A 12,059-nucleotide genomic window follows, 5' to 3' on the forward strand; every position below is an offset into this window, starting at 1 on the left:
ACGGATCTGATCGTATGTGTGTAGATTATCGTAAATTGAATGAGATAACAATAAAAGATCGTTTTCCCTTACCATTAATAGATGATTGTATAGACCGATTAAGAAAACATAAATTTTTTACCAGCCTCGACATGGCTACTGGTTTCCATCAAATTCGCATGGATAATAGTTCAATACCGCTCACAGGATTCGTCACACCAGAAGGGCATTATGAGTATTTAAAAATGCCTTATGGTTTGGCGAATGCCCCAGTTGTCTATCAAAGGATTATCTCGAAAACTCTTCGGCAACACTTGGAAGCTGGTGAAGCCCTAGTTTACGTCGACGATGTCCTCATAATGAGCGGTACGGTTGAAGAGGGTTTGTCGATTTTACGTAGAGTTCTTAAAACTCTTACAGGCGCGGGGTTTTCCATAAATTTAAAGAAATGCTCCTTTCTATCAACTAAAATCGAATATTTGGGACGTACGATTAGTCAGGGTCAGGTACGACCGAGTGGTCAAAAGGTTAAAGCTTTAGTCGAAGCACCGATTCCAAAGACCGTTAAACAAACCAGACAGTTCCTCGGCTTAGCAAGTTATTTTCGACGTTACATAGCTGGCTTCGCTATGAAGACTGTGCCTATTACAAAGTTAACGAAAAAAGGGGTACCTTTTGTTTGGGGTTGTGAACAAGAAGAAGCACGCCAAGTAATTATTTCTCATCTTACCAGTGAACCTGTGTTAGCTATTTATGATCCGGCTTTACCTATTGAAGTTCATACAGATGCCAGCTGTATAGGATATGGTGCAGTGCTTCTTCAGGTTCATGATAAGGGGCATAAGCGGGTAGTAAGTTATTTCAGTAAACGAACTCAAGGTGCTGAACCAAGATATCATTCCTATGAGCTGGAAACTTTAGCTGTAGTAAAGGCCTTGCAAAATTATAGACACTATCTGGTTGGTGTTCATTTTACGGTCGTAACTGATTGTAATGCACTCAAGTCAACCCAACAAAAGAAGGATTTGTTACCACGCGTAGCCAGATGGTGGATATATTTGCAAGATTTCAATTTCACACTAGAATACAGAACGGGCACATCTATGTCACACGCTGACTATTTGAGTCGGAACCCTGTCAACGTTTGCGAAACTCGTAAACAACAGAATTGGGCCCAAATAGCGCAAGCAGCTGATGAAGAAACCCAACAACTCATTCAAAAACTAACAGACGGACAATTGGACTCTTCTCGCTATATTCAAAGAAATGGACTTTTGTACTACAAATACTGTCCAGTTGGGGAGGAGCCTAAGTTCCTTTGTTTTGTACCGAAAGGACATAGACTCAGCTTACTCCGGATATTTCATGACGAACATGACCATCCTGGAGTAGATAAGACATTAGACCTTATAAAAAGAAACTTCTGGTTCCCTTCTCTCACATTATTTGTAAAAAAATACATTGACCATTGTTTGATATGTATAACACATAAAAAGGTTCCCAGGGCCCCACATAAATTTATACATTCATGGGAAAAGCCATGTACGCCTTTTGAAGTTATTCACGCAGATACATTAGGTCCACTGCCTCAATCTAATGGGTATAGATACGTTTTAATAGTTGTTGACGCTTTCTCCAAATACTGTCTTTTGTATCCCATGTTTGGTCAAGATTCCACTGAATTAAAAAGAATTTTTTATAATGTTATCTCTTTGTTTGGGACCCCTAAATTATTCGTGGCAGATCGGGGTCGAATGTTTCAGAGTTCAGAAATAACAAAACTTTTTACGGACTTGGGCATTGACATGCATCTCATAACACCAGAGATGCATAATTCAAACGGGCAGGTTGAACGTTATTGTCGAACCTTACTCAACATGGTTCGTATAGAATGTAATCACCGACAAAATGATTGGTCTGATGTCATATGGCGACTACAGCTGGTTCTGAACATCACGAAACAGAAAACTACAAGCTTTTCACCTCTGAATCTATTGGTGGGTATTGAAGCTGCGACACCTGTTTTACGTAACCTCATTCGTGACATCGCACTAGAAGGCTCTCGTCCCAATCGCGACGCATTACGAGAAATGCGTAGACAACGTGTTTCTGAGCGCTTAAAAAAATAATCAACGTCGGCAAGACGAAACTGTAAATGCAAGCCGTAAGGCACCACGGTTATTTGAAATTAATTCTTTGGTTTTTGTTATAAAACAGGCTCAAGCAACTGGCAAACTCGACTCTGGTATGCGCGGTCCATATCGCGTGGTCAAAGCGCTTCCCCACGGTCGATACGAGCTGCAGTTACTGGCGGGCTCTTATGGAAAATCGACGCAGGCTGCGGCAGAATTCATGGTGCCGTGGCGTGGGGAGTGGACTCCTGAGGCATGTGCTGCATTTTTTGAGGGTGAGCTGATCCCTAATTTGTGATAAGCGAACGACGTGCCTATGTCACAAATGATAGTTTTCCCATGATAAGCTAACGTCGCGCCTATGTCATGTGGTTGTTTTATTTTATGTGCGTAACGTATAATATGCTAACGTCGTGCCTATGTTATACATTTGTCTTGGACTCATGATAAGCTAACGTCGTGCCTATGTCATGTGGTTGTTTTATTTTATGTGCGTAACGTATAATATGCTAACGTCGTGCCTATGTTATACATTTGTCTTGGACTCATGATAAGCTAACGTCGTGCCTATGTCATGTGGTTGTTTTATTTTATATGCGTAACGTATAATATGCTAACGTCGTGCCTATGTTATACATTTGTCTTGGACTCATGATATGCTAACGTCGTGCCTATGTCATGTGGTCATTTTATTTTATATGCGTAAAGTATAATACGCGAACGTCGTGCCTATGTTATACTGTCTTTGGTGTCAGAGATAGCGAACGTAGTGCTTCCTCTCTATGTATTGCGCTTACCTGTTATAAGGGGAGTGTAATAGTTATTAGTTGCTAATATTTTATCATTAACCCTTCCCAGGTGCTGCCAGTATTGAAGATGAGGAGTCCACAAATGACCGAGTCGTTGTTGATGAACCTGTACCAGGCACTTCGAGAGGAGCCTGTACTTCTCCGCATAAAACAAAGGAGAACGAGGACGTCCTCCAGTCAGGAGAGGCCGTGTTAGATAAAAACTAAGACAGCGCCAATAGAGGGGATGACAAGACGTGGTGGCGGATTGCAAATAAAAGCGCTGGCACGCTCATTCGCGGCACCATTCGTCGCGAGTCAATTGACAGACTACAACTCTGCCCGTTTGTGGAGTCAACTGCCATATTATTGTCCTTTGCATTATATAAGTTTTTTTTTATTACAATTAAATTAGTGGAAGTGAGTTTTAAAAATTGTGGAATTATTTCATTATTTTGTAAATTTTGTAAATGATATTAATGTTAAATTAAATTAACGAGTTTTGATTATATTTGTTACCTACGTTGTGTTTTTTTTTTCTTCCCCACTTCTGTTCCTAAATCTATATAATATGTATTTATTAAATATTATATTTATCGTCGCCTAGTACCCACAACACAAGCCTTAATTGAGCTTACTGTGGGACTAGGTCGATTTGTGTAATAATGTCCTATAGTATTTATTTATTTATTTATTATTTATTTATACCGAAGTATTATTTTGTCCTGTAGGCTGTATGTCACCTAGACAAAGGATACGGTCGTTTCGCTTAAAATTCGTTAGCAGATTGGTCGGATGACCAATCAAAGTTCGTACCGTTTGTGTAAGTGACATTCGAATCCTGCTGGTCCTTAATTAAGTATCACAACGTAGCTCGCGTAGGGACAAATGTAGGCATGTGATATGTCATCGAACCCTGTTGCGAGCAAAAGTCATTAGGTACTGCAGAAATATTCAAATACCGTGTAGTGATGATAAGATGTATAGTTATTATAAAAATGTTAAAATTGAGATACCACCACCAGATACGAATCCGTTGTAACGATCGCGATGTAAAAATGAGCGAAACATTCAACTTTTTTTATTGTGTTTTAATTATTAATTATTTTTTAAAAGATTTCTTTCACCCGATGTACGAATTGATTGGCTGGTATTTTTGTGAGGCTGAATAATACTTGAGGTATCGATGTATCTCGCCAGTAGGAACGGAAAAAATCCTGCATTATTTTAATTTCACTTTTTTTGTATTTTTTATTCTTTTACCTGTGTTCCTGATAAAATATGTTTGTTCTAAGGGAACTGCTATGTTTATAACCTATGTTTTTTATAGTTCTATGTACTTTAATTAGATATAATTACATGTTTATTTTGTCGTATGACATTTGTGGCCACAACAGGCCATAGGCTATGGCTGAAAAACATATTGGTTATTATTTTCTCCATACGCCTTTTCGTGATGAACTTTTATTATTACCTGTATATTTTTTGTATGCATTTCTTGTTTTACCACGAATAAATGAATTCTATTCTATTCGATTCTAAATTTACATTCCCGCGAATGTTGTGGTTCATCTAGATAAATTTTTTTTACCAAAAAACTAAACCGCCTACATATTTTCAGAAACATAGGTGAAACGATTTGGATGATTCTTGTTTATTAAATAGGTTTTTTTGTAGTTTGGTCTGAGGTAATAAACAAAAAAAAAGACGGGTTGCATTCCGGGAGTGCCGGCAGAAGTGAAAACTTGATTATTAACGTTCAGCATGTTTGATATATTGGAATGGTATCCGTCTTACGCATGGAATATAAGGGCTAAAAAAAAAGACATCCGTCTTACGCTTTTTCGATCAGACCACGTGTCCTGACGCGAGTTTAAGATTTTATACCCAACGCCGCTAAAGAAGTTTCACTTCAAAAAAATCTGGTGAAAGCTAGCTAGTATCAGGTAGTTCAATTTCTCTGTCTGTTTTTAGCGGATAATCCTAGAACACTTGTGTACATAGCTCTATTCCTATTTGCAAACATCAATCTGTGCATCAATCATTTGACGTAGACAAAGTCGCGTGCTTCAGCTAGTATATAATATAATATGTATAGGTTATCTACCAGTAGGTACATGCGGTCAGTGAAACAGGAAATCACAAAGCAAGAAACTTTAAACATTTGATCAAAAATTTTTATTTTTCACACCAAAGCTCGGGGTTTAATTAACAGGAAGGAACTGTCAAAGGGTTCGAACTGTAACACGCTGTAACTCAATTCACTGCAAAATATGAACCAGTTGAAAAATATCATTTATTTATACAAACTGATACAAAGGTAAAATATATCAAAGGAGACTGTGAACAATCATGGTAAACACGTATATATCGCGTGCCAACGGTACAGGATTATTTTTTGAAAGCGAATCCATGTTTTCATAGATTTGTTTATGAAATAAAATGAAAATCGGCACTCGCTATACGGATTTGGGACAAAAAAGTGTAGATATGTTATAAAAACTATTCTTTGTCTAGTGTTTTGCAACACTTTTGGACATATTTTACTTTAGTTGCATAGATGAGAAATTATTAAAAACATGTTACTGTTAAATGTTATTTCAATTGAATAAATTACGAACACAAATATAAACTTTTTGTATTTGTGAAAAACGCGTATTTCCTATTATCATAGTTAACCATATTTCAGAAATTTGGTTCATACATTTTTGGTAGATGCACTGCCTACTGTAGCAGCTAGGCTGTTGATGAAAAAACTTAGTCAAACTATAAGATAGGCGCTAAGTTTGTTTCATAAAAGCATGATAATTTCTCGGTACATAATAATGAATACTTATCCTAGTAATACAACATGTTTACATCGATAAAAAATTTTCTATTTCTATGATATAAAAAAGAATCGCTAACGGTGTTGGTAAGCGCAAGACTCAAGAATGGCTGAACCGATTTCGATAATTCTTTTTATAATATTCCTTGAAGTACGAGGATGGTTCTTATATATGAAGAGAAAACGTAAAAATGTACTATAGGCGAAGCCGGGGCGGTAGCTAGTAGAAAATAGTGATATCAAGAAAATGCTTTTATATTGCATGACAATAAATGTAGATTGTATGTACATATAATTAACCGATTTCAAAATGGAGGAGGTTCTCAATTCGGCCGGAATACTTTTTATTATTGAAGTCCCTTTTTTATTATAGGTAGTAAAAACTGTTGTTTATTATATCTTATATCAATGGATGAAATATAATAACAAGTCCCTGAATATAAAGTTAATAAGTAGCTTAAAATAGTATCGTATTTTTAGAAGACATTGATAAAGAAAAAGAAAAAGAAACCAATACTCCATTCACGGAGATGAAAAACTTTAACAAATAAGTACCTAATAGGTTCTTCATTTTATACGAATAAATAGCTATTGATTATATATAAAACTGTACTATCTGTTGGGTATATAAATCGTAAATATGAATTGTCGAATTAAAAAAACATATACAGTGAAACCTGGTTAAGTGGGACCTGGATAAATGAGAAACCTCTATTATTGAGAGTTGGAACGAAGTCCCGGTTCTTTTTCATTAAATTACCTCTGTTAATGGGACTTTTTGAACCTGGTTAAATAAGATTTGAATTCTAATGCCTCCTCCACACTACTCGCGAAGTTGAACGAGGTTAGACGAATAGAATAGTGTAGAGAGGCACTTCGGCTTACTTCGTCCAACTTTACCTCGCCTCGGCCGACTTCCGTTTGTTGTCGGTTTTTGCGCCCGAGTCAAAGGGCACGAAGTTACCTGAAGTTCGTTCTGAATATGAACGTATGCGTTCCTCGCGAAGTTGAACGAGTGTGTAGTGTAGCACCGCGGACTTCAGTCAACTTCGGCCGAGTACTTCGCCGAGGAACTTCGCGAGTAGTGTGGAGGAGGCATAAGACTTTTTCGATGTTTACCTCTATAGACTATAATTGAGACTCTGTAGCTCGATTAACTGTATAAGTGAGACAAATAATCCAGGTTTCACCAGGTTTTGACGTGTTGATTTACATACATTTCTCGTCATCTTTCGCGCATGCTTTGATTGTCAGTACTATCTCATGTTTAGAAATTTTTTATAGAAACTTTACACAAGTATTTCGAAATGTCAAATATTGATAATTCTGATATTTTTGATCAAATTTATTTTATCAAGAAACAGGTTTCAGCAACTAGCAATCAAATACAAACAAACATAACCGATTACTTTAAGTCATAAACTTTACCGTATTTTTTTTTCGACGCAAAACATTATGTATGTACATTCATACCTATATTAAATTCATATCATCAAAAATAGGTACGCATTTTTATTAACATTTCCACCTGTAAAAATGGAATAACGGCACATTTCGACCTCTGTAAGCGGGGGACCTCTGTAGGTAAATGAGACAACTATAAGTAAATTTAAACCTGTTTAATTGTAAAACTGGATTATTGAAAACCCTCAATAATCCATACTAATAATATAAATGCGAAAGTAACTCTGTCTGTTTGTCTGTCTGTTACTCAATCAGGCCTAAACTACTGAACCAATTTTCATGAAATTTGGTATGTAGATATTTTGATTCCCAAGAAAGGAAATTTTATCCCGGAAATCCCACGGAAACGGGAACTATGTGGAATTTTTTTTGACTGCGCGGGCGAAGCCACGGGCGGAAACCTAGTTGTTACATATATTTGTCTTGGTCCCTTGAGATCCCAATAAAACGGGTTTCACTGTATTAATATATGATTATATATTTTTAAATTATGAATAAAAAAAAATACAATATTATATACTTTCATAGTTAACAATTGCTACATATTTGTTTAATATATACAGCTACATTTATATCTATAAATTAAATATAATGGCCTCCAAAGACGCGAATAAAATTATACAATAATAAAATAATGGCCAATAAAGATGGCCCCCGGTAAATTGATTACCTAAAAACATATCGTTCGGTGGAGTAACAAAATGTAATCGTCTCACAAGATAATAGGTACCTACTAGTTGTAAGGTGGTATGGTCGAAGATGGATTGCTACCTCATGAGCAGGCGAAGCGCAGTGTATGCCTTGTATTTATAGGAGGCTCGCGGATGCAACAGATTTGTATTCTCCGAGCGGCCGAGCCAGATAGTAGTGTTGTCTTTCGCTTGAGAAAATGAGCGCTTTAACGGAGATTCGTCAAAAGTGCGACGGGAAAAAAAGTTTTCTTCCTTTTAAACATTGTGTGCTATGCCAGCTGTGCTCAGAAGTTAAATATTTCACGCTCTGCTGCTGTTGCCACTTCACCAACGGATCAGGTTAGTTCCTTAATGCCTTGCATTTGTTTGAACATGATGGTGAAATAATTTTATCTACCCGCGAAATTTGATTTATTATAATTATGTTTCATATTTATTGGTTGCTTATTGCGAATGGATTCTTCACATTTTTATTCGTATTATAGAATTTATTCGAGGCATTTGCGATTACTAAAACGCCTAATTAATAGTGATTTTTGTTAACTTTTTAAGCTTGGATGATATTTAATTTTGTATAAAATTAATATAGAAATAATATTCATTTCTTGGTTTTTATTTTAATTAGTATATAGGTATTAGTAATCTATGCAATTTGCTGATATAAGCGATAAATTATATCCCGCGATTATTGCATTGTTTCTTCATCTTTTCGTCCGGGCAAAGTTAAAATATTTAGTTATCTTCTCGCGGTTTCACACACGTGCTTTTCAGGTTGTCGTGTGAAACAATCAAAAAGTAACAAATGTCATTAGGTACGTTTTAATAATGTGGGTATTTCGTCGTCTTGTGTCGTAGGCTGTAGCGTATGTAACCATTTTATAGGTACCTACCTTTTATAATCATTTTATTAGTGAATATTAGTACAAATTGCTGTTTACTATCTACTTACATAAAATATAGAATACTAGTTTTTCGTTTCGGTTTTGCATGGGTGCAATAATTGCAATTGTATTTTAACACACATATTCACACGCCTTTTTCGTCGGGTTACTAAAAACGACAATATTATTAATAAAAAAGTGTGAATGCATTGCAATGCTTTAATGATTTTTTTGTTATTATTTTATAGTTTTTAAACATAAGATTATTTCTATTATTTCTATTTGTAATACAGTGCAATCTCGATATAACAAATCGGAAGGGAACAAATAAATATTCGTTCAAGTAATTCGTTGAACTGAGGTTCGTTATGTTGAGGTTAGGTTGGTCTAAAATTCGTTATAAAGAGGTCTTTTACGTTTCTGATCCATTTCAACTTGAATCTTTAACAATAGTGACGAGCAGCTTGCGAGCAGCAGTGTTTACATTACTTTCCAATTTAAATTAAAAACAAAAATGATCGTTATACGAACAAAAGCATGTCGAAACCTGTCGCGACATGAATCACATACTATGAGATTAAGAATCATTACATTGTTTGAAACTTTATATAAAGGTTTTGGGTTGACGAAATTCGTTAATTAGAGGTATTTATACTTTTCTTGATAGTTAAAAATTCGTTATAAAGAGGTTGGTCGCAAAAAATGTTCGTAATGTAAAGGGATATTTTACATTGAATCTTATAGACAATTCAAGGGGATTACGAAAAATTTGTTAAATCGAGGAAATCGTTATATTGAGGTACGTTATATTAAGGTTGCACTGTATATGTATGTATACATATATTTTATCTACCTATATAATAGTTAGACATACGCTGCCGCGATAGTATTTTAGATAATAAATAATAATATTATATTCTGAAAGTCGTAACACGTTATTTTGTTCATCACCAAGGTTTTTATAAATATGTATAACTAGCTGTTCCCCGCGGTTTCACCCACATTGCTCCGCTCCTGTTGGTCTTAGCGTGATGATAATAAAATATATAGCCTATAGCCTTCCTCGATAAATGGGCTATCTAACATCGAAAGAATTTTTCAAATCAAACTCTTCAGCTTTATAATATTAAGAACTTATAGATATATGTAGATTGTAGCTTATATATAACTCGGGGAAAGTTTTCCTTCCTCAGGATGTTTCCTACAGAAGAATTTTTAATTCGAGTAATTTTTACATTAATCTTTATGTATATAGAAAGAATAGTCATATCAGCAGTTTCATTGCGCTAACTCAAAAATTTGCTAACACGATTTTAAAAACGGTTTTAATTCGTAAATTGTGCTTATCTTAAAATCATCGCGGAAGCCTTATAAATAAATAAAATTTTTATTTGAATTCATACATTAATTTGTCACATTAGATTGGGGTTCAGGCCCCCTTACTAGGTATAACCTGTACCTATTAAGGGGACCTGTTCCTTCCCTAGGATTGTAGGTTGTTCTAATGTATTCTTATATATTAAGTTTATAACATAAAACAAAGTGTGAACTATTAAGTTTTCTATGAATACTATTGAAATGTTAACGTTCAGATTTATCTAGAAATGATTCCAACTAAGGATCCGGTACATCCCGAATGCTTATACGCCCACGGCTGCTTTGTCCGGGCTCGTGTCCGTTATACAGAGAATAAATACAACATACTTAGATACTTTTATCCCTAAATAACTTGTTGTTAGGAGCTTGTTTTCAAATAGTTTTTAACGATACGATTTTAAATGTAATACCTATTACCTACATACATATTACGTACATTAAAGTAAAAAAAAAGAAAATTAACAACATTTGTATACTGAAATTCCTTCTATAATCATATATTTTCGTGATTTTTATTATAATATTATACATATTAATTAATTATAATTAAAGAAAGATACCTACGCGTGCTTTTTGGTTTATCGTAGCGACAAGCTACGCGTCGCTACGACTTCTATACTATTATTATCTCATGCTACGGTTACGAGAAAGTCCAAATTTCAAACAGATGCAACTATTTCTTACCCTTTAAATTGTTAAATTCTTTTTTTATATTATTCAAATATAATAAATATAAATATATACCATTTGTTATGATATTATTCACAAGAAATAAATAATAAACGGAGTGAATATTTATATGTTGATTTCCGAGAACGGTTGCCGACACTCCAGCCTGACTTAGGAGCGATTCTTGAAAATCCTTTAAAATCATAGTTTAAAAATTGAATAATGTATACCTTGTTGGTGAAAAGAGTTTGTATAAACAAATGTGTATGTCAAATACCTATGTGTCATCTTATAATTTCTCTCTTCCGTCTTTACCCTTCGTACTACGCGCATCGTCTAATAAAGAATCTTAAGTTTATTTAACAATCTTTGCTTTTTCCTGCCCAAAACCCATCAGGTTATGGGCCCAGGACGTTATCTTTGCTCTGTATATAATTATTTTTGAGTTTTGGCAGAATAAAAGTAATTTTATAAATAAACTAAAACGCCCGTCCATACATGTAAAAATGGCGACATCGACATCGGTTTCGACTTTAACTCCTGTGGAGAAGTTGAGCGGCATAGAAAACTACAGTAATTGGAAGTTCCAACTGAAAATGCTACTCATTCACGAGGACTTATGGGACGTCGTTTCGGAAGATAAAACTGAAGATGTCAAAGATGCGGCTCATATGAAGAGATCTCAGAAAGCTCTTGCTAAGATCTGTTTGTCAGTAAAGCCCTCGGTTTTTACGCATGTAAGGAACGCAGAGACGGCGCGGGATGCATGGATTAATTTGCAAAAGGCGTACGAAGACAAGGGGTTGTCAAGGAGACTGAGTTTGCTTCGTCTTTTGTTTGCAACAAAATTATGCGAATGTGAAAGCATGGAAGCTTACGTTGCGAAGATTAGCGACCTAAGTCAACAGCTGAACGATATTGGTTCACCTCTGGAAGATGATTTCGTTGCAGTTCTCTTACTGAGTGGCTTGTCGCAAGACTTTGATCCACTCATAATGGCACTTGAAAATTCTAATATCAAGTTGTCGAGTGAAGTGGTCAAAGCGAAGCTCATGCAGGAGAAGCATCGACGTGATGAAAAAGGTGACACGAGTTCAACAGCGTTGGTGGCGGCACGTAAGAAAATCAAATGCTTTAAGTGCAAGAAGCTTGGTCACTTCTCGAGGAACTGTAAATCTGTGAAACCAGTTAAGGCGGAGAGCTCAACAAACCAGTTACTATTGACAGCATTATCAGCTTGTGTGCAGAAT

General features: G+C 35.4%; 1 protein-coding gene across 1 annotated transcript; it reads left to right on the forward strand.

Moving 5' to 3' along the window:
• The first annotated feature begins 2,104 nt into the window (after positions 1–2,104).
• Positions 2,105–3,372, forward strand: LOC123705247. Its single transcript, XM_045653948.1, has 2 exons — positions 2,105–2,386; positions 2,970–3,372. The coding sequence occupies exons 1-2, from the start codon at positions 2,227–2,229 to the stop codon at positions 3,125–3,127; spliced, it is 318 nt and encodes a 105-aa protein (XP_045509904.1). The 5' UTR covers positions 2,105–2,226; the 3' UTR covers positions 3,128–3,372.
• The last annotated feature ends 8,687 nt before the right edge of the window (positions 3,373–12,059 follow it).

This window comes from Colias croceus, chromosome Z (assembly GCF_905220415.1).
Source record: "Colias croceus chromosome Z, ilColCroc2.1".
In the NCBI taxonomy this organism is placed as follows: Eukaryota; Metazoa; Arthropoda; class Insecta; order Lepidoptera; family Pieridae; genus Colias; species Colias croceus.